Genomic DNA, 26,780 nt, shown 5'->3' with positions numbered 1-26,780 from the left:
CACTATTTAAATACGGAATAAACAGAGGAAGGACAGAAAAGAATGTGTTTAAAAATGATGTGATTGGGGGCACCAAGGTGGCTCAGCTGGTTAAGCGTCCAACTCTTGATTTCGGTTCAGGTCATGATCTCACAGTTGGTGAGTTTGAGTTTGAGGTCAGGCTCTGCGCTGACAGTGTGGAGCCTGCCTGGGATTCATTCTCTCTCTCTCTCTCTCTCTGTCCCTCCCCTGCTCGCTCGTTTTTTCTCTCTCAATAAATTAAAACTGTGAAAATGATGTGATTAACAATTCCCAGGGTACCTGTGTGTCTCAGTCAGTTGAGCGTCTGACTTAGGCTCAGGTCATGATCTTAGAGTTTGGTAAGTTCAAGCCCCACACATCGGGCTCACTGCTGTCAGTGCAGAGCCTGCTTTGGATCCTCTGCCCCCTTCTCTCTGCCCCTCCCCTACTCATGCTCCCTCTCAAAAACCTAAACATTAAAAAAAAACTTTTCCTCTTATAGCCCTTCAGGGTAATTGATTCAAAGGCTTCAAGAGGAAAACTAAGGCTTTATGTATATTTCATTTAATCCTTACAAATCTGAAGATACCTTAGTTTTTTTAAGTGTTTCGTGTGTGTGTGTGTGTGTGTGTGTGTGTGTGTGTGTGTGTGTGTGTGAGGGAGGGAAGGGAGGGGAGGGAGGGAGGGGGGAGAGAGGGGGAGGGAGAGAGAGAGAAAGAGAGAGAGAGAGAACAAGTGAAAGAGGGGCAGAGAGAGAGGGAGACACAGAATCTGAAGCAGGTTCCAGGCTCTGAGCTGTAAGCACAGAGCCTGATGTGAGGTTTGAACTCACGAACCCTGAGATCAATGACCTGAACTGAAGTCAGAGGTTTAACCGACTGAGCCACCCAGGCACCCCAAGAATATCTTATTTTAGATATCAAATAAATCAAGAATCCAGAGAAGTTTAGTAATTTGCCCAGAGTCACAGAGCTAGTAAGTAGCTGTATTCAAAACAAATCCTTGTTCTTTCACTATATTCTTCTGTGTATTAAAGAAAATATAAGACTATGAGCTAAAAACAAGAGTTATGGTTCAAAAATTCAAAAATATTCTAACAAACTCTTAAAAACATGCAGAACTTATTTTTCTTTTTGTTTGGACCAAGAATTACCTGAGAACTTTCTCCTTATTTAGAATCTACATGATGTGTGGATATGAGGATGATGATACAATAACATAAAAAATGTTTTTTTAAGATTCATACACAGACCTTAGAACTATAGGAAGATGAGGGGTGCCTTGGTGTCTCAGCTGGTGAAGCATCTGACTCTTGGTTTCAGCTCAGGTCATGAGTTCATGTTTTGTGAGTTTGAGCCCCCCCATCAGGCTCTGTGCTAACACCACACAGCCTGCTTGGGATTCTCACTCTCCCTCTCTCTCCCCCTCCCCCTTGCACATGTCCCTATATTCTCTATAGGAGGATGAACTAATGCCAATAGGGTTTTAATTAATTTACCCTTTGGTTTTTCTTGAATCTGCATAGTTAATGTAACTAACTTGCCATATAACCTTGAAAACATCCCTCAGAAGCACTGTGGGCCCCAGTTTTTCATATTTAGTTGGAAATTTATCACTTGTCCTGTCTATTTCAGAGTTTATATGAGATTTACGCAGTGTATTATGCTGAAAGCTCTGAGAAGTATAAAGAAAAACTATACTTTCCAGTTTGAGAGCTTCTTATAAAAAATTCTACATTCTACCAGGACAGATACTCTACATGAAATGAGAATATCTGTATTTACTTAATATGGCAGACTAAAAATAAAGGTAAAAATCACTTTAATTTTTAATGTTACCTTTCTTCCTTTATATCTTTGTTTAACATGCTCTGCTTTACTATCTCTGCCATGCAATAGTTTTTCCATATAGCTGTATCTTCTAATTTAAGGTTTTCCCAACTCTAATATTCTCTCAGAAGAATTAAACTCTGGTATAATACCTCATTTCAAGGGGAGAAAAACCTATACTTGAAAAAGGCAGATATCTAGCTAAAAACATTCTATTTCTCAAAAAATGAACATCAGGAGGGTGTTTTTTTTCAGTTTTGTTTTTTTGTTTTTTTGTTTTTTTTTTTTTGAGAGAGAGTGCAAGTGGGGGAGAGGGGCAGCAGGAAAGACAGAGAGAATCCCAACCAGGCTCTGTGTTCTCAGCAGAGCTCGACGCAGAGCTCAATCTCATGAACCATGAGATCGTGACCTGAGCCAAACGTTTAAATGACTGAGCCATCCCAGTGCCCCTTAAAAAATGAACATCAAATGGTAACAAAAAGGGAAAATGTGATGCTTATGAATCAGATGTTTATTTGACAAATTTGAAAGGAGAGTAGAGTTTGACGCATCACTATCCATATGGTTTGAAAGTGGTTTGAAAAGAACAATGTAAAAGTCACAGAAACTTACTTATTTGGCATATATTTCACTGTAGTATAAAACGTAAGTCAAGAAGAGCTCAGAAAGCAATCTGGTATTAGTAAAATATTGCTGAGAGAAAGAAAGATCAAGATCAGGCACCATTAAGAACTTATACCCCCGGGGAAGACATGAAATGGTCTTCTCTGGGCATATCCTGACAAAAATGAGGCCCGTTAGTTTAGACAATTATTTTAGGTGATGAAAAAGGTTGCTGATGTTGAGGTTCCCTTTGGTCCCATGATCCATTAAACAAAATAAGGCTTCTAAAAACTTGCTAATAAGCACTTTTCAAAATGGCACCTGTGCCTAAGAACATTCAACAAGCTATGTAGACCATGACAGAGGAACTTAAATTCATGATATGAGGGTAAAAGGGAGTGTAGATACTGGAATGTGAAGACAACAGTACAAACACTGACTACATCCGTGTCAAAATATAGGACAATTACATACATTAACACTGAACAGCAGAGCATTCGCAGTAGGGTAAACAGTCTAACCCTGAGTCAGGGTTGGGGGATGTGGGAGGTCCAGTTGCTGGAGTTCATACTAAGTGTATATAAGAGAACACTTCAGCCTTCACAGATGTATCTCAACATGGCTTCAAATTCAATACCATTTCATAAACGAATTATCCTTCCTATTCAAAAGCCCACAGAGGTTACATGATGTATATACAACTGACAAAAATCACTCAATTGCATACTTGCATATTTAAATTCTATAAATACAACTATATGTAAATTATTACCTCAGTTTTTTAAAAGCAGGGAAAAAAAATCAATAGAAAGTTAAAATAAATGGCCTGCTTTATTTAAGTGGGATAAATTAGAGGGACTAAATGAATCTTTGTCTATTTAACTGGGGGTATTATGTAAGAGATAAACAGGGTTGCTAACCACCATGACCAAAGATTACTAACTCGGTAAACAATATGTTTATCCTCAGCCTTAGCACAGTACTGGTCAATAAATTTCAGTGTGGCTAATGATCTCATTTTGCTTTTGGATATGGGACATTTCCGATAAAAGATAACATCATAATAGGATTGAAAGGAGCCCTGCAATGTTTCTCTGTCTACTGTGTCAGAAATCAAAGGGAGGAATGGCAGGGAGCAGGCTGTAAGATTCCAGTCATCAGAGAAGAACACGGAGGGTTTTCTGGAAGCCAGTTATTGATCAGGAGATGAAGTCCGCAGCCTCAGGGCAATGGAGGCTGTTTATAAAAAGTCTTAGGCTCCCTCTACTTAGTTCCCAGATACAACTTGCAAACAAGTCTGCTTTGGTGGATTAAAAGAAGAGATTCCTTTCTGATGGTGCAGTCTTAAGCCTCCATTTTTAATAGTGCTGGGTATTTTAAGTATTTCACCAGTGGCATATTTTGTACATTTGCACCCATGATTGTGCTACAGCACCATCCAATCTGAAAAGACTCTTCCCTCCAAAAGACTACTTATCCTAGGTACAACATTTTTAATACATATACACACTAACACATCCTTCCATCCTCTGGAAGGACAAACAAGGCTTCCATGCTACATACAAGTCCATCTTGAGTAACGGAGAGGCTCACTAGGTACAATTTACACAAAGCTCTCTGTAAAGCTCTCCAATTTTCACTTAATGTGTTTCTCCTAGCTATGCAACAGCAACTTGGTTTAAGGGTGGTTTCATCTTTCACCTGCTTCATTCATGGAGCCTCAATTAACCTTAATTCTATTATCCATGAAATTCTTGAAAAGTAAAGAGAAAGCTATTTAAGTAGGACACTATTTATCAAAATAAAATAAAAACCACTTTTAGGTATTTCTCTGGAAACAGAATTTCTTTCCTAAGTGGTAGGGGCCGGAGGAGGGGAAGATACTCGAAAGCTGCAAATGTCCCAACCCTATCTGATTTCTAGGTTGCACAACTGCAAAAGCAGTTGACTTCCTATTCTTTTTCTCTGATTGTTTAATATGCTGCTAATACTTTTGATAAGTATCTTTCTCCAAATTATTTTAGAATCTACTGAGTTGGAAGGGGTCTTGCAAACCACATAGTTCAATTCTCTTATTTCACAGATTAAAAAACAAAGGTCCAGAGTAATCAAGTGGCTGCTATTCCACAATCAAAAACAGAAGAGGCCCAGTCTTCTACCTTTTAGCTCAGTGCTTATTTCAGTATACACCTGACCTGAATTCTCAAGACTGTTAAATTTTGTCCTTTTTTTTTTTTTTAAGTCCTAATTTCTGTTGGCTGCATAATTAAGCAGATCCTTTTTTAAAGGAGATTTTAGGAAAGAGTTCCTCCACGTGGCAGTATCTATGATCCACGTAATCCAGAGAAAAAGCAAACCACCAAACTCCTGAAAATTATCATAAGCCACTACTTCACAAGCATTCTGACATGCCTGCTTACCAACCAAGCAAGCAAGGTTCTGGCTCAGAGAGAAAGAACTAACAACCATGAACTGTTGACCAAATCAGTATTCTGACAGATTTGGCTGAAGCAGGCAGTTGTTCACACAATCTAGAAAATAAGGCATGCACTAATATATCTGCAATGCATTCACTTTCAACATTAATTTTGTAAATTAATTCCTTTAGAATAATGATTCTTGTACATTTATCAGGTAACTCTGCATATGTTTTAGAAATGTTTTAACTTCCTAAACTGAAGCTGCAGGTTGTTCAAGAGTTCTAAACTTTGCTCAATTGTGTTATGATAAAGGACACAAATAAACTTTAAGGGCAAAAGTGTTACTTCAGTGTCCTTTCTGGTGGATCTTGGAAAAACTGTAGGTAGAACTTCAGGGTCACTGTGGGCAACAACTTCTTGTCCAATGCTCATCAGTAAAGTAAACCACCCCATGACACACATATGGTCCTCTTCCAATGCCACAGCAGTCACTGAGTGAACAGGTTGAAGATAACCTTGTACAAATTGAACTCTTGAACAAAAAAATACATGTTCTACCCCCTAACCTTCCAAACCCAGTGCTGACCTAAAAATTGGCATATTTGAGCTCTTCTACTGAGCTGGTAAATAAGTGGTCAAAGATTTCTCACTTGAAAAAAAAACACCACCACACACACAAAAATCCTCCTTTCTTTTTCAATTTACTGGGAATGTTTTGATGATAAAATCAAAATCAAAACTCTAAACTTCTCAGAAACAGGTGAGATATCAAGACTACTGAGTAGGGATATACACCAGATGTGGCCTCAGGGCCAAGTCACTAATTCAGACCTTCTTTGTAACTTACAATTTATTTGGCTTTTGGAAACCTACTGATGGAAAGACACACACTGCCAGTCTGCTTCAAGTGGTATGTCAATACCACAGCAGGACGTCTGATGGCAAATTTTATAGAATAACAGAAAGGAAAAAAAAAAATGCCTCTTACACTGATTCCACAATAAATTGTCATGGGGAAAAACAAGTGCAAAACTCACACTGCAGATCCATGAAAGAAACAACAACAATTCACTGTACCTGAGCTCTGCCCATAGCGTGTGTGGATGCCTGGCAACCACACTAAGAGCCCTACCTTGCTGACTGGGCCCCCTTGTCATCGTCAGAGCTCATTTCCACATCCACGGTATCTTCTGCAGCAGGAGAAGCGGTCTGGTCTTCCTTCTTACTGTCCTGTTTGCATTTCTTTCTCCTTCGTTTTTTCTTTTTCACAGAACTTGAAGTGAAAACTGTTTCCGTTTCCAACATGTGGGAGATGTCTGAACTCTGAGATGGTCTTTCATTTCCACCAGATTTCATCAAAGGAGTATCGATATCTTTAAAGAACTGATCTTCAGTAGGAATTGGTGAGGTGGCAAGGTAGGCAGGAAGCTTTTCCTTAAAGAGAACATGGAGAAAGAAAAGTTGTCCCTGACAAAGTGGACAGTGAATCAAAACAATAATGAACTCTTTGCATATCTAAATTCACAGTGGTAGGAAGAATACATAGTCCTTAAAGGTAAGAATGTCACACTAAACTATGTTACTGCCCACTCTATTCTGAATAGGTCTTTACCCTGGTACACACAGATAATTCATCTGGTCCATGTAACTGAATATACTTGAAGGAACCAATATACCAAATCAGCACACACACACAAAAACTGTAATTAAAGCACAGCCAGTTAAATTTTCTATAAAGGGAAGTTCAAAGCAGCAACAGCAGCATTCCAAGGAGGCAATACGAAGCACTCTGTCAAAAACTTACAAAGAACAGTAACAGGATAAAGCGGAAGGCAGGGATCAGGAACACCCCATCAGACAGGGGGCAGTAGGACAGGTAAGTGAAATGAGGATCTCCGGTAAATTGTGTTTGCTAAATTAAATGAGGGTGAAAAGGTGATTAAAATACACAATACCCTATTACAAATGAAGTTGGCAGATTTTAAAACTGTAACGTTATTTAAAACATCCTTTCAGGGGGCGCCTGGGTGGCGCAGTCGGTTAAGCGTCCGACTTCAGCCAGGTAACGATCTCGCGGTCCGTGAGTTCGAGCCCCGAGTCAGGCTCTGGGCTGATGGCTCAGAGCCTGGAGCCTGTTTCCGATTCTGTGTCTCCCTCTCTCTCTGCCCCTCCCCCGTTCATGCTCTGTCTCTCTCTGTCCCAAAAATAAATAAACGTTGGAAAAAAAAAAAAATTAAAAAAAAAATAAAATAAAATAAAACATCCTTTCAGGAATTCAAAAGAAGAAAATAAGGCCCAACAGTTAGAAATAAACTCGTAATTTAACATCAAATAAATGACCAAAGTCTGGTGTTCAGAAGATTAACTTCGTAGTTACTGGCTTCACCCCTTTGTATCATGGGGGAAATGGAAGGTAGGTAACATAAATTAACTTCAAGTAACTTAGAATACTCAAGTTTTTACATAATAGTCCTGAAAATGAGTGAATTTCCATAATTGTTCTAAATCAAGCTTTTGAATTTGGCTTTGATAGACATATTACCCCGGAGCCAAAATTCTGTTTATCCAGCACTGTGATGACAGGATATTATTCCACATGTCCCCAGGGCACCCAAGTTACAGGCTGTGGTCTCTGACTTCCAGGGCCTTTTAATTCAATGGTCTTTTTTTATTAATTGTATAAATAAAGTTTACTGGTACTTTTAAAAAATTTTTTAATTTGAGAGAGACAGAAAGATAGAGAGTTCATGCACGAGTAGGGGAAAGGGGCAGAGAAAGAGACAGAATCTTAAGCAGGCTCCGTGCTGAGTGGAGGGGGCTTGATCCCACAACCCTGAGATCGTGACCTCAGCTGAAATCAAGAGTCAGATGCTGAACCAACTGAGCCATCCAGGTGCCCCAAAGTTTACTGGTACTTCTTAAAAGCTATTTTGTCTCTGGTGGTGTTTCCTAGTTCTATTATAGCACTATGTGTATTGTGTTGGGGGTGATCAAATAACCTAAATCTCTATCAGTACAAGAATGGTTAAATTGTGGTGTATCCATACTATGGATGATTATGCAGCTATTAACAGGACAGGGTTAGATACAGAACTACCAGCTTGAAAAGGATGATGATATACAGTTTAGATGAGCAAAGTCTGAGAGAAACAAGTATGTAAATAAATGGCAGCCAGATGGGTGTTGGTAATGCTTATCCCTTTTATAACTGTAAACTCCTGGAGAGTGGGGACATATTTTATTCATAGTATGTGGCATAGAGTAGTAATGTTGGATGAATTAATATTTAAAAAAAAAATTCACAGAGAAGCATACGAAAGAAAATCTGAATAATTTGGTGATACATGGGATAGGCAAAAGGGGCTGGAAAGCTCACACTCTCCAAGTTAACCTTACTAAGCATAGTTGTAAGTGGAATCATCAGAAATGACCACGAGAACCACATAACAAATGATCGATAACCCACCCTCTCGCTCACTGATTTACACAAAGCCTAATCAACCAATGTCCTGAAATATACATGATTTTAAGGAACACATCAAAAATATTTTATTCTTGGGGCACCTGGGTGGCTCAGTTGGTTAAGCGTCCAACTCTTGATTTTGGCTCAGGTCATAACCTCATGGTTTGTGAGATTGAGCCCTGCATCAGCTCTGCAATGGCAGCGTGGGGCCTGCTTAGGATTCTCCCTCTCCCTCTCTCTGCCCCTCCCCTGCATCCATGTGTGTGCTCTCTCTCTCAAATAAATAAAAGTTAAAAAAATATATATTTTATTCTTGTGGTAACTCATTTATTGTATCATTCTGCCTCTTGCTTCTGTCTCTGATGAGGAAAAACTTTGATAAGGCCAAGCAAACACAAACAAGGTAATATAAAAACAAGTAATTAATAGGTACTAAAAAAAAAGACTGCTCTGGACTGTTTTCATAACCATACTTTGCACTGCTGCTTCACATATTGGTATCTAAATTGTTGGTTTCTCTCTAAACTAAAAATGATAAACAATCTCATTCTATTTTTTGGTGACTTTTCTTCTTTGAAAACCCCAAAAAAAGTAGTCCTGTATCCTTAATAACTTGAAGGTTATCAGTTTTGCTGAGATTTTATTCTTTGTGATGAAAGCTAGAAGATGCCTCTTCTAAGATCCATCAAAAACAGTTTACCACCATCAGTGGATACATGGGGTGAAGGGGCGGGGAGGAACAAACTGTTCTCTCTTACTTAAAGAAGCCAAACATGCAATAATGGTTTAAAAAGATACAGGCCAATTAATTTAAATCTCTGGAGACCATAATAAACTCATTCACAAGCCTATTCAAGATTAGCGATCCAATGTCCCTAACCAAAATGGTTAAACATGTTTTCCAAGTTTAAAGGTCACACATGTACAAACACACACACAGCCTGCAGAGAGATATGCCTTCATTACTTAGGTGGAACTAACTTCCAGTCAACGTGTAAACTGTAACAGATACTAAATAAGAAAGCTCATTAAAGACAGAGAAAAAGAGCAAGTGCAAGGGCCTTCTATACGCTCTCTGTATTCTGACACTTGGTGCTGAGAAAAGTGCCTCACTCACTCTAGCTCCTTTCTGACAGCTTAGTTCTTCAACCTAAAACTAAAGCTTGTTTAACCTGCAACAATCACCTCTATAACTAACCATGAAAACTGAACATTTCTGTTTGGGGACAGATCCTGGAGCCTGAATACAATGTGTAAAGTAAATGTGACCCACTAGAACTTACATATTCCTCTTCAGTCTCCTCCACAAAGAAAGCTTCCCCATTGTCACCCAATTTCATGTGAAGATCCACTGCATCGCCATTGATTTCTATATCAATCTAAGAAGAGAAAGTATGATTTAGTATTAAATCTTTCATTCATGCTAAACGAAGCCTAAATTCTGGGTTCTCAAGCCAAACTTAGTATTGAGGTTCCTGGAGTGATAGTCTCTGAGAAACACTGCTACCTGCCCCACCAACCTGCCTTAAAAAACCAAACAGATCTGGGAAGGAAGGGGATAGGTAACCAGGGATTGAAAGAAAATATTGTATCATTTTTAGAACATAAAATCTTGTACTTAATTTCCCAAATGGCATAAAATAGACAAATGTTATGGTCAACAAGCAATTGAGCACTTCCAGAGTTACACCACAGACAGGCCTCAGCTGGCACGCTTCAGACAACCACAAATTTCAGTTAATGCAGTATGTTACCTGTAACTCCAGAGAGCACAGACTTCACTGCCAGCTCTCTGTCTACAGATCACTACATAAAAACAGATGCCCAGCATGATTGGTAACCCATCGCATCACTTTTTCAAAAAGTGCACTAGTGACTAGCGCACCAAATCTATTATTACTCAGTTCAGGCACAGACAGCAAAGCTTGTAGTGGTAGTTGTCTTCTTGTTTCCCACTGATAAACCCATGTGACATTTTATAAAAATGGATAATTAAGAGGAAACTGGCCAAGATCAAAATGCCACAAACTAAACGTAACATTACTGGAAGTAAACTTCAAACTGCATGTCAACAGTTACAGAAGAAATAGCTGCCTGCGGGAATGGGGACCCTGCTGCCACCTGAAAGGCTCAACATGTGCAGCCAGAGGCACCTGGTGAAGGCAGGCTCATCCACACAGAGGAGCAGAGTGGCTGTGACAAAAAGGATGAAGATGGCCCAGAGGAAGTGATGTGGGCAAAAAATGTCCACACTGAAGGAACTCTGACATACTTCATGACATTGAATGTTTCAGAGCTGAAAACCTGAAAGGTGATCCAAATTCAGAAAAGCATACGAAAATTTGCCAAGACGAGAGATGCTTGTTCGGTATCCTAAGTTTTACATCAAGAAGGCAAGCACTGTTCAAACCAACTAATCTTGCTAAGTTATTTTACAAAGAAGACATGTTAGTTCTCAATGTTCCTAATGTTTTAAATTGCAGCGTACTAAACACCAACTTACTATTTTTCATTTTCTTACACATTTTTAACTGACAATAGAAAGTTTTTACAAAAATTTGTAAAATTCATGGAAAAATCCTAATTTTTCTGTTATTAAGTTTGCTTTGGGTTTTGACTTGCCCAGTCATTTTTTCTATGTATATATTTTTTATGAATAGAATTTATTGTCAAATTGGCTTACATATAACACCCAGTGCTCATCCCAACAAGTGCCCTCCTCAATGCTCATCACACATTTTCCCTCTGCTCCAACCCCCATCCACCCTTAGTTTGTTCTCTGTATTTAAGAGTCTCTTGTGGTTTGCCTCCCTCCCTCTCTGTAACAATTTTTCCCCTTCCCTTCTCCCATGGTGTTCTGTTCAGTTTCTCAAGATCCACATATGAGTGAAAACATATGATATCTGTCCTTCTCTGACTTATTTCACTCAGCATAATACCTTCCAGTTCCATCCATGCTGATGAAATCTGCCCAGTCATTTTAATGATCTATACGACCATGCAAAGTAAGGACTGTTTATATATAATATTAAATACTACTTACCACTTAAAAATAATGTAGTCGTTCATCTGTAGACTGTGAATAAATGTTTTTAAACATCTTATAATAATAAATGAACACCAACTTTCGAAACTTACAGATAAACTTGTAAACTCCAGTTTTAGACTGGTTCGGGGGACATAAAAACGAAAGTACAGAAAAATGTAATACGTATATAAATAGAGTAGTCCACAATTTAAGTGTTCTTAACTTTGCAAAACCATTGGGTTTTTCCCAGTGAGGACCAATTAATTATCCCTTCTGACACTGAGTGCTGGGTCACATCAGGTCAGTGAAGATCATTAACTGAAACATGTTGTCAAAATGCTTATTATAAAAATCCTGTTAGTAACATAACCACACTAAGGGATAAGGAATAAAACTAAATATTCTAAGACTAAAGACAAAAAGCACTATAAACAAATATTGTAGTAATTAAAAAAAATCACAGAGATGTGGGTAACAATTCTAAAACTATTTTACATGTATTTTAGGATTGAACAAATAAGTAAACATATTGTAGGTAATAAGAGCCATGTTTCTCACTGTCAGAAAAAGAAGTTATAAATAAGGAGATGAGAAGGAACCTTCTAAGGATGGACTGGAATCAGAGGAATCAGTGTGAACTCATAATTTTTACAGACAAACGTAGGTACACGTATTGACATACAGAGATTTTCCAGCTCTGCCTGCTGACAGGGCCTAGAGGCAATGACACCTCAGTAATGAGCACACCTAGTGACCAGATGCTTTGTTTCTAGATACGATTCTCTAATAAAAGGAACCACTGCTCCTCAGAGAAACAAAATAATTACATTCCAGGGCTGAGGCAGGTAAAGTAGATTCTTGTCAAATAGCTCACGGTGCCAAAAAGTAAGGAAGTGCTCAAAAAATGATGGGAACATATCAAAAGGACTCAACCTGAAGGAGCTACCTACTAATTGCCAAATCTGGGACAATTTGAGCAACTACATAATGATAATAATGGATTATAACCCAAAGAGTAAAATTAATATTCAGAAGTCCATACTGAGCTGAATAAATAATTGAATAAGTAAACAGAAGGATAGCTCTTTGATACAGTAGAATTTCAGTTAATAAATGGAGTAGAAAGGATGGAAAACAGAAAATCATTTGGCAAACACCACAGTAATAACTACTGCAAGCAAAATTCATCAACGTATGCTAAAATCCATGGGTGGAAGTACGATGAAAAACAGTATATTTGCACAATCTCCAAGTTTCTTCCCACAAATAAATTTTTAGACGAGGAACCTAGTAGACACCACTAACCAAGGGATCAAAGTTAACATCACCAATAATGAGATACGGCACCATGATGGGCTTCCTAAGATGATATACTGAGAAGGGCACACTATCACTCTGTGTTATTCTTCCCCAAATGAGAAAACATCAGACAAACTCAAACTGAGGGACAATCTACATAATAACCATTCTGTCCTCCTCAAAAGTCAAGGTTGTAAGGAAAGACAGAATGGTTACAGAATATAGAATGAAAGTAATGTGGGATCCTGGATAGGATCATAGACAAAAAGACCGTAGTGAATCTGAATAAGGTCTTTAGTTAATAATATTATACCAATGTTAACTGCCTAGTTCTGATAAATTGTACCACGGTCATGTGAAATGTCAACAGTAGGGGAAGAAGTGGGTGACAGATATAGAAACTATTTAAAATACATTTGCAACTTGTTAAACATCTAAAATATAGGAGTTAAAAATATGCTAATGTCATTAAAAAACTGACTCAGAACAGTCACAGACTGGAAGAGACTGTGAGGACAGCTAAGTGTTCCATGTCATGACTACAGTGATGCTTTCATGAGTGCACCTATGGTAAAAGTTTTAAAATTATATCCTTTGAATATGTGTTACTGTGTTAATTACAAAATGAAAACAGCTCTTAAAAAAGGAAAAAAAAATTATAACAGAAAATGAGAAAAATAGGCAACTATTAAATACAAAATAATTAAATCCTATGCAAAAGAAAATTCCTATTTAAGAAATGTTAACAAAATTATTATTTTGTAAGAAACTCATTTTTCTTTCACTTTTTAAATTTTTTTAAAATCTTTTTTTATTTTTGAGAGAGAGAGAGAGAGACACAGCGCAAGCAGGGGGGAACAGAGAGGGAGGGAGACACAGAATCTGAAGCAGGCTTCAGGTTCTGAGCTGTCAGCACAGAGCCTTATGCAAGGCTCGAACTCACCAACAGTGAGATCATGACCTGAGCTGAAGTCAGACACCCAACCGACTGAGCCACCCAGGCGCCCCACCCCTCTTTTACTTCTTAAAAGAAAAGGGTGCATAAAATAAGTTTCCACAGGACAAACATTAATTCATTTCCCAACTAAGTTCTTCATGTTTTAGATTACTGTGAATATTTATGGCTTAAATAAAGCTGGGTAGGACATGGAATCTAACGCTTCCAAAACCAAGTAGTGCAACAAATTCCTGGGCTAAAAAAATATTATTTTCAGGTTAAGTTTAAAATGTGTTTCATAATAAACTGGTTGAAGTCACATAAGCATCTCGAATCATCTATTTCCGAAGCAGCTCTAATAGCAGCAGCTTCTACATAGGAAAAATGTTTTCTAAGTTCCATGAGGGCTGATGAAGTAAAGAAATAGATATATTTTCCTAGACTGTAAGAGCAAGGGGACTGGGAAAACTAAATTTGCTCCATAATGCCAAATTTTAGGCTTCTCAGGATGACTTAAATACTTAATTGCATTTTTTCAACTAGAAGTTGGACATAAAAATAATTGAAATTATCATTTGTTTATTGATTTGTGGTTGTATAAATTCTTTAAGTTAAATTACACACAAATTAAATATTAAAGTTATTTTACCTTTCATAAAAAAACATAACAGATTCAAACTAGTATCCTTCAAATTTTTCATCTTTGTAGGTTATCCATTTATCCTAGGGAGCTGGGAAAATAGAACAATGCCTCTTTCAGAATGCAGTCTGGTTTTAAACCATCTTAAAAAAATTCACCCTTCATTTATAGCCTGTCTGACTTTAGTGATCAAATATGATATTTTCCAATATGACTATTCTCTTATTCTGTCTCTAAATGGAGTTTGGTTACCCCCAAATTAAATCTAACATCAAATTGCGGCAATACTAAGGGTACTAAAAGAATATGCCAGAAGCTCTTTAAGTAACAAAGCAAAAATATTAAGAAATATTTTGAGAGATGGCACCAAACTGGAAAAATGCTTCCCAAGGTGATTATTTTAAAGAGGGTACTCATTTTGATGTACTACTCCTTATAAACTGGTATCTAAAACAATATTCCTATCTACATAGTCTTACTTCCTACACTGTGGCTTAATCTTGCTCAATATACATGACTGAGATGTTGAAATAGAACTGATTTACTTTTTAGAAATACCTGCTATAGCAGACACTTGTTTTGGCATACCACTCTTCAGGTAAGAATATCGGTGGTGTCCTCTGGAGATCTCCTCATCCTCCATTTCAGACAGTTTCAGGCGTGGCTTCATGGGGCTGCTGTCCAAGCCAAGCCAATCAGTACATTCCACCCCAGCTATAGTGACTGGTCTGCAAGGTACATGTGACTCAAGACTGACAGGGAGATTAAACACTGATACTTCTGTGGGAAGAAGCAGCTCTCTTTCCCCTAGGGTTGCTGAGTTCATGGGAAATAAGCCAGGAGGTACTGTGGCCATCTTGCATTAGAGAGAGCATACACAAAAGGAGACAGAGCTGAGAGGTTGGCAGAGACAGGGTTCTGGTTAACACCCTCAAAGACCTGATTAATTCAAATGCTCCTGGACATTAGTTATGCAAGCCAATAAATTCCCTTTTTTTGCTTAAGCTAGTGCGAGGTGGATTTTTGTCACCCACAATGGAAACTTCCTGTCTAATACACTGGACTATTTAACTTTGATAAGTAATCAAATCATTAGTTTTGCGTTAAATCAACAAAATTAGTATTTTAAAAACAGCAACTGCAGGTTTACCTTCTGAAATTCAACTCGGGTTATGAAATATACTGGGAGTAGTGGTGTTCTATCAAACAAAAACATAGCAGTGACAGTGGGAAAATTATTATACGGTATCTCCCTAACCAGAAGCTTTAAGATGATTATGATTTCCAGTCCAGGTGCCACCATTATAGGTGTCACCATAATTGGGGTCTTAGTGTAAAATCAGTGAGTAGCTTTCCCTAGTCCAAACTGACCTAAAATAAGACAGTTAATCCAAACTGCCTGAGTATCTCAAGGCAGACATGGTTCTGGTTGTACTGTCGCAGGAAAGCTGTGTTTCAGTCAAAGAGCCAAATTTCTGCTCAAACACATCCTTTGAACTCCTAGGGGTACTAGCGCAAAAGAAATTTTCCCTTTTCCTGTGTCTCACGGACAGACTATTAAAATCCAAGGGTTTGACAAGATACAGAATACAGTCATTTGGGTAGCCTGGTACTGAACTTGTACTTTCTTAATTAGAGGCACACAGCACGTAGAAAGAGGTATGTTGTCTGTCCGGTCACCATTTATAGATACACAAATGCTTACATATAACATCAGCCTGCAGATTCCATTCTGAAAGGCCAAAAGACTTAACCAATCTACTGATCAAAATCCAGATCACAGAAAAACAAACAAAAGTGCCATATAAGCCATTTCCTGAATAGATCCTTGCACAACTAATGGGAAATTTCAGCGCATAAACAATTTTGTACAGATTCTCCCAAAGCAGATAAAAACTGAAAGTACTATACGTTAGTGTTACTGGCTAGAAATAAAAAATTCCAAGAAGCTAAACTGTGGCTAAACACTGTTTTGCAAGGGAAAGTTTCCAAGTTACTAAGTGAATTGCAACTGCTTTTGGTTTCCAAAGGGTGTCTCTGAACAGAGGCCGACCATACAAACCCTGCCATCCTGCAAGGTGGTTCTCCAGTGAAATACTGATTTATAATACCTTGGAAAAAAGATGTGTGTTTTGAGGGCGGGGGGGGGGGGGGGGGGGGGACAAGTGGGGAGAATATATAGTTGTGTGCAACCCATAAGCCTTTTCTTCCATCCCCCAAAAAACTTAAGTTTAATTAAAACACAAATTTCTATTTTAAAGAATAAGATTAGCTATGCAAAATAGCCAAAATCTGAAAATAGATGATTCGAATTATGCCAGTGGTCCTCTAACATCTAGTTCTGTGACCCAAAATGGTGTAGATCTTTCATTGTGCTTTATAATCCTGACAAAATCTCCCTCCACTGTTTAGGTAAATAATGTGGGGTAAGAGCAGAAGGGTAAAAAAAATACTACCACGTACCTGCAAAGTTTTATTACTAGCTCAATTTTCTAACTTGATTGACATCAAATATACTAACATGTCTTACCATTGTTCCAATATTTGAAGGAGAGAGGATGTAAGAAAAAGGAAAATACAAATTATCTTCTTTCTAAATGAACCTTCCCTGAAATAAAACTAAACGCCAACAAGCCCATGATGTGAGTTTGCATTTAGTAAGATCTGGAGACAAGTCCTGGTATCACTAACAAAATTTAGATACAAATAAGATTCAACAGCTTTCTCAAAACAAGGAAAACTGGCATTAATTTTACTTAAACAAATGTAATGTATTCTTGATTACCTCAGTCTATTCCATTCATAAATAGTATGAAGCCACTGCTCTAAATATTTTAAAGTAGTATATAAGGTAAAGAAACTTTTTCTAAATATACCTAACATTCTCCATTTACAACTCCAGTTTCTCTATTTTGCTCCTCTGAGCTGCAACAAATGGGATTATCAAGATAATTTTCAGCTTTTTTTCTCCCTTAGAGAGACTTTCTATGCTTATGAATTCAGCAGCAACTTCAAAATAAAACATAAAGGCTGACTTCTCATATGATTATCTTCAACATTATACAGGTTTTCCTTAAAAAAAAAAAAAAAAAAAAAAAAAAGAGCCAGAGAGAGTACACAGGAACAACTTATTCTGTTCCCATCTAACCTTTCACCCTCCTTGAGAACAAGCTGTCTCCTGTACTCACCACTTTCTCTTTGGATCTCAGGACTCCCAGCTTCCCAAATCGAACGTGAAAAGGCGAACACTGATAGGTGCCATCCTGCTGTCGCACCACAATGACATCGATGCAGCCAGACAAAGTAGCTTGGTTAATGCCCTTGTAGAGTTCCTTCACAGTGACAATCACCTGCCCAGCCAGCTGTCCCACATAATTCATGGTTTGAAACTACAAAAGACAGGGGAAAAAAAAATAGATGAGACAGTAACACTGAATCTGTGGATCTAATGACAGAGAAAAAAACAGTGGTGATTAAAAGTGTATTGAGCATTTGTATGTCATATTAGATATTGTTAACTGTGCTGATCTTGAACCAGTTAGTCTCACGCTACCACTGTTTTTACACAATTCCACACAACGACAGAATCAGATGGTTCTCCTCTGTATCATGAGAGGCTGTCCCAGCCAGGGCCTGAGGCATGCCACTAATTCACTTCTCTCCTCACCCCAGCTGGGTTAATTCATTCATTCTTTAGACATCTATTTAACTGTCATTCCCTCAGAGGAGCCAGGTTTGATTTTCTTTTGTAGGGCTGATCATGATTCTAATATATTAATTATCTGTGTACTGTCTGTGCTTCCTGCTCCAACTCAAATTCCTTCCCCAACATTGCCAAACTGTAAAATTCTAACTTCCCTTTCCTTTTCCATCATCATGGATTCTGCTAGCTGCCAGCAGGGGTGTCCCTCTGAAATTTAGAACCTGCACAGAACCACCAAAGAACCCGGACTACCACCACTGCCCTCTTGCCCAAGATCACTAGGAACCTGGGGCAACTGCATCCACTCTGGCCACAGCAGCCAAGCAGAAAAAATAACCAAGGATCACATCTGGGAGAAACCAGAAAATCCACTGTTTCTGCTGAAGACAATTAAATGAGAGATGAATTTTCTACAAAACTCTACAAAAACTGAATATGGTTCAGAGGCATGCTAGATTAAATAAACTCTGGGTGAGCTAGACTGGGTCTAACCTATTTATAGTGTTATTTTTATCAAAAATCCCCTCAGTGCTTGAACACAACTCACTAGAACATACATTCATGTTCTATAAAGTTCAAAGTACAGAAAAGGGTTTTAATCTTGTTGGTCAACTACAATTAACTAGTCAAATCGGGATCACTATGCTATAAAAGGATCCTCCAGAAAAGGTTAAAGATGGACATGAATGTGCACCTGACCCAGGCTGCAGGGTCGCTAGGAAATGCTTGCTTCCTCTGCCCCACATCCGCTGTGGCTGAGGCTAGGGCTGGCTTTATCTGACCACAGGTTGGGGCGCCTACCATATAGTATGCAATGAAGACCAGCAGGGAAGTCTCCTTGAATCCCCCTCAATTCTTTTACTAATTAGAAAAAAATAGCTCTTTAGTCCTAACGTTATCAAATTTCATCTCCACTTATCAAATACCACCACATTTCATTCATTAGACACCAACAACCCTAGTATTATGTCAAAGCACAATTCGGCAAGTCATTCGCCTGGGGACAGGAGGGACATAGACCAAACAAGAGATCCTCCGTGGCTCTGGCTAAGCCAAAGGCCAACTTTCACTGAACCAGAGAAAAGACAATTTATTCTCCAGATCATTCCTCATAAACACATCTGTCTCTTTACCCCCAGCTTTTCAGGTGCCTTAAGCTTGAAGTTACATGCACAGAAAAGCTACCAGAGATCACATTCTATGTTGTGAGAGAAGTCCAAAGCTGAAATGGGAGAAAGAATGCTACTCCAGTGGGAAAACTTAGGGGTGTGCTAAGACATGTGCCTCCAGAGAAACTCACCCTACTCCTCACAGGTGAGCGAGTGCCTGCTGGCAGTGCCCAGATTGCACTCAGACATTTTTTCTGCTCTTATACACAGATGAATGTGTAATCAAGACCCATCAGTTTTATACTACTGAGCACAGCCACAATAATTTTACCCCGGAAATTTTTTTGAATATTTTAAAGCTAATGTTACAAAGGCCCCAAAATGTACCTCCAGAAGAGATGGCTCTGAGGATGTAAACTGGCTGCAAAATTTACTACTAAATAAGGTAGTATCCTTTATAAAATAGTTGCAAGTTTTGTTTTTATAAAATAGTTAGTTCTGATTTTGGTTTTAGAATAATTCATTAGGTAAGGCCAAATTAAGCATATACCAAGTGCCCAATAATTATTTCTTCAATGAATAAAGGATCAAATGAACCATCAATAAACGAGACAAAAAAAAAATTAGAAACGTGTGTAGGGAGGAAATACTGTTTCATCAGAATATTCGTATTACATCTCATTTTTAAAAATTAATCTTTTTTGTTTTGCAGTAACTATAGTTTTGCATGCATGCAATTTTAAGAAATACAAAGAGATCCCATGTATCCTTTAAGCCACGTTCCTCCAACATCTTGCAAAATTCTAGTGCAATATTACAATCAGGGTACCAACACTGATTCAGTTAAAATTGAGAACATTTCCATCATCCTAAAGATCTGTCCTATTGCCACATACATCCAATTCCCTCACTCTCTCCTTAATCCCTGGAGACCATTAATTCTGTTTTTCGTTTCTGTCACTTTTGACCTTTTTAAGAAAGTTAGGTATATAACCTTTTGTCATTCATTGCCTTTTCCCTCTTATACTGCTATGGAGACTCATCCAGGTTGTTGCATGTATCAACAGTTTGTTCCTTTTTATTGTGAGGCAGCACTGTATAATACGGAGGTACCATAGTTTGTTTAATTACTCAACTGTTGAGGAACACCTGAGTGATTTCATGTTTTTGAGTATTACAGTTAAAATTACCATAGCACTCATGTATAGGTTTTTGTGTGAAAATCAATTTTCAAGGGCGCCTGGGTGGCTCAGTCAGTTAAGTGTCCGACTTCAGCTCAGGTCATGATCTGTCCGAGCCCCACGTCGGGCTCTGTGCTGACAGACAGACCCTGGAGCCTGCTTTGGATTCTGTGTCTCCCTCCCTCTCTGCCCCTCCCCCGCTCATGCTCTGTCTGTCTCTCTCAAAAATGAATAAACATTAAAAAAAATTTTAAGAAAATCAGTTTCGAATTGACTAGAATAATCCCCCCCGGGGATGTGACTGCTGGGTTCAATGAGAACTGCGTGCTTAGTTTTCAAAGACACTGCCACCAGAGTCACTGTACCATTATACACCCCCACAAGCAATGTCTGAGAAATGTAATTTTTCTACATCTTTGCCATCATTTGGTACTTTTTTATTTTACCATGATGACAGGTACAGGTGATATTAGTTTTAATCTGCATTTCCCTAATGGCTAATGACACTGAACATCTTTTCATATGCTGACTTGCTACCTGAATATCTCATTATATTTTGTTTCATAAAAGAGCACTACCACTTAGAGGAAAAGAGAATAAACATCTTTTTTTCCTTATTTCTGGGGTCATGGTGTACAATTTTTATGTTAGGAATGTCTCCAAAAACAAAGGTGAAATAAAATTTAATCTTGTATAGTTCATATTTTCACTCTCTTTTATCAGATAGTATTTTTTAGCAACCTAGAACTGTCCATCAGAATGTTCATAATATGTAATATTTGCTCACGACATGCTTTTTGCTTGTCATGGCATGTACATTAATCAGCACCCAAGCAGTCCATCTTTGTATAACTGCTTGACTGACTGGTAGCCATTTAAAAATGAGCTTTGTTACAAATTTTTAAAAATTTCGTAACTGATTATATAGGCCTTTCCTTAAAAGAAACTGAAAAATGATAACTTTAAGCATCCTCATTCAGCCATAAAACAAGTCTTATAAACTAAATGTGTAATAAGCTTACATCAACTAGAGCACAGAATCCATAATTAAGTGTAACTACATCTACTCAAAATGATTTTAATTACCATGGTTAAAGGATGTGCTGTTATACAAGAAAGTCTATTGTGTAAATGCCAGTTGCTAAATGTAGAAAAATACAGGCTATCAAATGATTGGTTTTTTTCTTAGCAGATATAAAACAATTGTTTATATTACAAAGGCTGGTAAAACAAAAGTAAAGGGACGCCTGGTGCCGTAACATTCACTACACCCTGGGAATGAGGGGCACAACTCTGCTAGGAGGAGCACTCCAACTAGGCTGGGAGAGGGGGCTGCCCCATGGTTATGTCTGGGGGAAAAGCAGCTGGTTGTTATATGTGCGATATATTAACCAGTTTCATCCAGGGGCGCCTGGGTGGCTCAGTCGTCAAGCATCGAACTTCAGCTCAGGTCATGATCTCAGAGTTTGTGAGTTCGAGCCCCATGTCAACTCTGTGCTGTCAGCTCGGAGCCTGGATGGAGCCTGCTTCAGATTCTGTGTCTTCCTCTCTCTTGCCCCTCCCCTGCTCTCTCTCTGTCTCTCTCAAAAGTAAACATTAAAAAAAAAATTTTTTTTAACAAAACAAAAACCCCCAGCTTCTTAAGCATTACCTAGTACCATAAAACTTTATTCCTACATGTCCAGCTCAGCACTAGCCATAATAAAACCAAGTGAGAACAAATTCAGTCCTCTGACACCTGTCCTGGTCAATGCCTGGGAAAGTGGGACTCTGAACAAGGGCAGAAAGACAATCAAGTAACCCAGTCACATGTCAGGGATACACCTCATTGAAGAGACTATCTTTTGAAATAAAACAAAGATTAAAAAATATAGTAAAATAATATACATTGTACATTACTCACCATATTTTATAGTGAATGATGGGAAAAAAAAGAGAGGAGAAAATAAATTCAAGGACAGGGACAAAGAGACTAAGAGAGAGGGATGCAGAAAGAGATAAAAACTCAGAGAAAAAGCAAAGCAAAGACAGAGTAAATACATAATCAGAAAGCAGACAGACATAAAGATGCCCACACAGAGCACTGTGGAACTGAAGGATGTTCATAGAGCAGCATCCCTATCTTCAGCCTCACAAGCACAGAAAAAAATATAAAAATGCATTCTTAGAACTCAAAGTATTTATCTAGCCCAGTGTTTCAACAAATATCAAAAGTGCTTCTAGCACACCCCTGAAATATGGAAAGTTAATCATCAGAATAGCAGCAACTAATTTTTTGAGAACTTACTACGTACCAAATTCCTAAGCGTATACATAATCTCAGAACCACCTTATGAATGAGTAAATATTATTTCTATTTTTAAAGATAATAAAATTAAGGCTTAAAACAGTTAAGCATTGTTATGGACTGAACCTGTCTCCTCCTCAAATTTGTATGTTGAAGCCCTAACCCCCCAAGTGAAGGTATTTGGAGGCGGGGCCTTTGGGAGACAATTAGATTTAGATGAGGTCAAGAGGGTTGGGCTTCTACGATGGGATTAATGTTCTTATAAGGAGAAAGAAAAACACCAGAGATGATGTTCTTTCCTCCTACCATGTGAGGACACAGTGAGAAAGTGTGCAAACCACGAAGAGGACCCTCACTAGGAATTAAATTGGCCAGCACCTTATCTTGGACTTGCCAGCCTCCAAAATTGTGAGAAATAAATGTTTAGATCACCCAGTCTGTGGTATTCTTTATGGCAGCCCAAGCTAAGACAAGTATCCTCTTAAACAACATAACTGTCGTACTGTTTTTCAATGTTGGGGTACTTCCTGTTGACAAAGATTCATTCCTTTCACCAAGAAGTTGATAACCGTATCAGACAGCCCTAGCATTATGTCCACTAGAAGTCACCATGAATCTTCTAAATACCATTATACACCAAAGAGTTTGTTGTACAACTATAGGTCTCATCTATTCTGGGCTAAGCATTCTTCTAAAATGACTGGGTTTACTTTCACTTTTATGACAAACTAAAGAACTTACTTTAAATGGGAGATCCAAAACTAGACACAGTGGTGTAGATAGGCCTGACTAATATACAGTATATACAATGTATAGTGTGTGCTTAGGTCCAGGCACTGGCTCCCATAGGCTGGGTTAGATGTTGGGAACTCCCGAGACAGGGAGGTACTTACTGATCAGTGAACTAAAAATGGGAAGAGTCGGAAGACAGAAATTAACTAACATACTTATTAGAAACCAAATGGCTCTTTATGTGTAAAATTCAATAGACTGAATTAGTCCTTCATGCATGAAGGTGCCCACTATCAGATTTTTCTCACCAAAAATTTACAAGTAAACATACACTAGTATCTGGAATAAATGGGTAGTTTAAAGATTTGCTTAGTAGCTTTTCCTTAGCATCAAAGAAACTAAAGCAAGCCATCATGATATGTAGATTTATAAATGGAATCTATCAGTAACGAGGCTCAAATACAGATCTTCTTTCTATAAAAACTGCTCAGAATCATTTAAAGGTGATATGTTCAATCAAAACCAATTTTTGCTAAAGAAAAGGGATATAGGTACTTATTAAAATACTGTAATTTCTAAATTGTTATCAATACAAAAATGGATACATTCTAAACACATTTAAGTTTACCCTCATATCTATTCAATGCCATTATTACTAGTTAGAAGTACAGCTACTAACAAACACAACTACAGTTGTTACATGTCCCTCATGTGTCAAGTGCTATGGAAAACTGTGTATTATCTCATGTAATTTTCACAAGTATCTGGAGTTTGGTATCAATATTCCCATTTATATGAGGACACTGAGGTTCGAAAGTGTCCAAGGTCACCACAGTAAGTGGTGAAGCTGATATTCAAACTCAAGTCTCACTACAGCCTTACTGTATGTCTCAGTGATAGAAAAGCTCTAAAGCACTGATCTGAATGCCTTGATGAGACCCCACACCCACCCCAGATTTTTTGCTGCAAGTGGGTTGCTTTTAGAACCTGGAATGTTATTTACTTAATACTACTTGGCCCTTCAAGTCTTTTCTGCACACTGTCATGAGAGGTAGCACTGACTACTAACTTGCCTGCTAGACCCACAATTCAAGATTAGGAAGTGGACTTCCTGGGAGATCGTGTGTGGTTGGAGCTTATGGACAGAGATGAACTGCTTTTGTCTAAGAACTTGCCCTCAACATTCTAACCTTCTGCTCACACTCCTCACAGATGTGAGGAGTGTGCTGTGGGGGAACAGAAACTTCTAGAAACTTCAGTAAACAGACAGAACACGTTCTGGCTTACACCTATGCTCCTAGACCAAACTCCTCCAGGCACCAAAGCTTATATTCTGCCTTTGAGTAGCACTTAATATTTTTCAAGAACTTTCTCAAACATACCTCATTTGATCTTCAAAAAGAGAATTTAGGTTAAGTAAGGCAGACATTTTCCTTTATTTAAAAATAAAACTTTTTTTAACGTTTATTTTTGAGAGAGACAGAGTGCGAGTGGGGGAGGGCCAGAGAGAGAGGGAGACAGAATCGGAAGCAGGCTCCAGGCTCTGAGCTGGTCTGTCAGCACAGAGAGCCCAATGTGGGGATTGAACTCATGAACCGCGAGAGCATGGCCCGAGCCAAAGCCGGATGCTTAACCAACTGAGCCACCCAGGCGTCCCAAGGCAGACATTTTTTCATTCATTTTACATTTAGACTGAGACAAAAGGTATTCAACTTTCCATTACTATTCACTAGAAACCAGCTCTACTGCACTCGGGGTCCCAACCTTCTTGCTATTTCCCACCAAGTAGCTTAAAATCATGGGGCTCTCAAGATCAGCTGGTAACCCTGAGGACAAGAGACCTGAGGCTGAACTCAAGTTGTACTTAAGACTACAGCTCTCTATGAATTCCAGAGTCTCTTAGAGGTGGCCAAACATAAGCCTGGAGGGCACCACTGGCTGAGAACTTTGCCTCTTTGAAAGTAGGAGATGAAAGACAGCAATGGCACACACAGTAGCATCTACTGCAAGCTTCTCCCTGGTCTGGGAGGTCAGGGGGTGAAAAGTCCCCCAGAGGACTTGCCCACATCCTGTCAAGACATTCTCTAAAACATTTACTCTGTGCTTAGCAGACACTATGGGGATCACAAAGAACTAAAGGAGGTTACGACTTAGCTAGACCTATGTAACGGAAAACTATTCAAAATAGTGTCATCTATGAGTGAGCTCAGACAACTGACACTAAGCCTGACAAATAACCAGTCTTCCTGGAAAAGCCACCTGTTGGCCATTTAAACTCAAATAAATGTCTTACTTTGTACCACTCAGCTTTTTAGCCCCCACGACAGCAAAATGGTAATTTGTTTAATTTTTCTTATTTTATAATTAGCTGCTTTTTGACTCTCACTTTATAAAATAAGAAACAGGAAATAACTGCAGCACAAGGAACAGCCCTTGCCCTCGGTGAAGGAGAGGGCCTCACCCCCAGGGCTCCACTGAGGCCCATCTAATCTCCTTGAAACCAAAGTCCACGAGGAAATGTGATAGCTGCACAAATTTTACTGCTCCAAGTCTCCTCAAGATCAAAGCAGCTCCCTTTCTGTCCTGCAGAACAGGGTGGCAGTTGGAACAGGGCTCTCCAATGTGTCTATGACCATTTAGTCCCCATGTACAGAATGTGTAAACTAAAACCCAGGGTCTCCCAGCAAAATTCCTGAATAATGTACAAACAATTCAAGTAAGAGATGGCACAGCTCTAAAGGCAGAAGAAGTGCAAAGAAGACAGAATCAGCAGGACCTGTGACAGACCCAAGGCGATGCTAAGGGAAAGGAAACAGCTGGCTAGGATCACGCCACAATTTCTAGACAGAGCTACATCTGGCATGTAGTTGGGATTCAGTAAATACTGCTGAAATATGGAACTTAAATATGGAAATAAAAAGGGCAGATTTGGTGGGGAACTTCCTATTAAGGCTGAACTTCAAGAATTTTCACTTATTGCATTGGTTCAAAATTTTGTGTATATGAAAATCATCCATAACAGTTTTTCAAAAGGCAAATTTTCTTGAATTTTTTTTGAAGTTTAATAACTGATTATAAAGATGAGCCAGGTTACAGAAGGATCGCTCTTTGTAAAAGCAAGAGATCCTATGATAACATTCCATGCCTATTTTTGCTACCTCCAAAATCAGTCTGTAATAAAATACATTACAAGAAGGCTTAAAGCCTTGGGTATTGTCTTGCATCTTTCTTCAGAGAAGATGTACAGGAAAGTTCTAGAAATATTTGAGCTGGCATCTGAACTCAAAAGATTCCTTCCTGAGAGACAGACTTAGCCAGGATGCGGTGTTCTTTGGAGGATCTAGTTTTCTAACCAGTACCCAGTAGATTGAGCTGTCTTTCTAAAGAGTAACCCTATTTTTTATATCAACTCCACTGTTGGAAGGCACAAAGGCCTTTTTATGTCTAACCAACTTTTTTTCCTCTAAGTGAAGAAAACTGAGAAGGACCACAGTGTAGGTTAGTATTTCCAAAGACTAGATAGATCTCTGATCGTAACAGAATCAAGTT

At 38.5% G+C, this 26,780-nt stretch overlaps 1 protein-coding gene across 2 annotated transcripts in view; it reads right to left on the bottom strand.

The window, feature by feature from the left end:
- LPIN2 (lipin 2) overlaps positions 1 to 26,780 on the bottom strand; it is an 86,183-nt gene that overhangs the window by 23,613 nt on the left and 35,790 nt on the right. For both annotated transcript variants that reach the window (XM_045458788.1, XM_045458787.1), the window contains exons 2-4: positions 17,408 to 17,608; positions 9,599 to 9,694; positions 5,985 to 6,286 (exon numbers count right to left, since the gene is read on the bottom strand). In XM_045458788.1, coding sequence (XP_045314744.1) covers positions 5,985 to 6,286; positions 9,599 to 9,694; positions 17,408 to 17,599 — 590 coding nt within the window. In that variant the 5' untranslated portion in view covers positions 17,600 to 17,608. The remainder of the gene's footprint in view (positions 1 to 5,984; positions 6,287 to 9,598; positions 9,695 to 17,407; positions 17,609 to 26,780) is intronic.

The sequence above is a fragment of the Leopardus geoffroyi genome, chromosome D3, assembly GCF_018350155.1.
Source record: "Leopardus geoffroyi isolate Oge1 chromosome D3, O.geoffroyi_Oge1_pat1.0, whole genome shotgun sequence".
NCBI lineage: Eukaryota > Metazoa > Chordata > Mammalia > Carnivora > Felidae > Leopardus > Leopardus geoffroyi.
The sequence above is the reverse complement of the archived record's forward strand: the minus strand, read 5'-3'. Positions and strand labels throughout refer to the sequence as shown.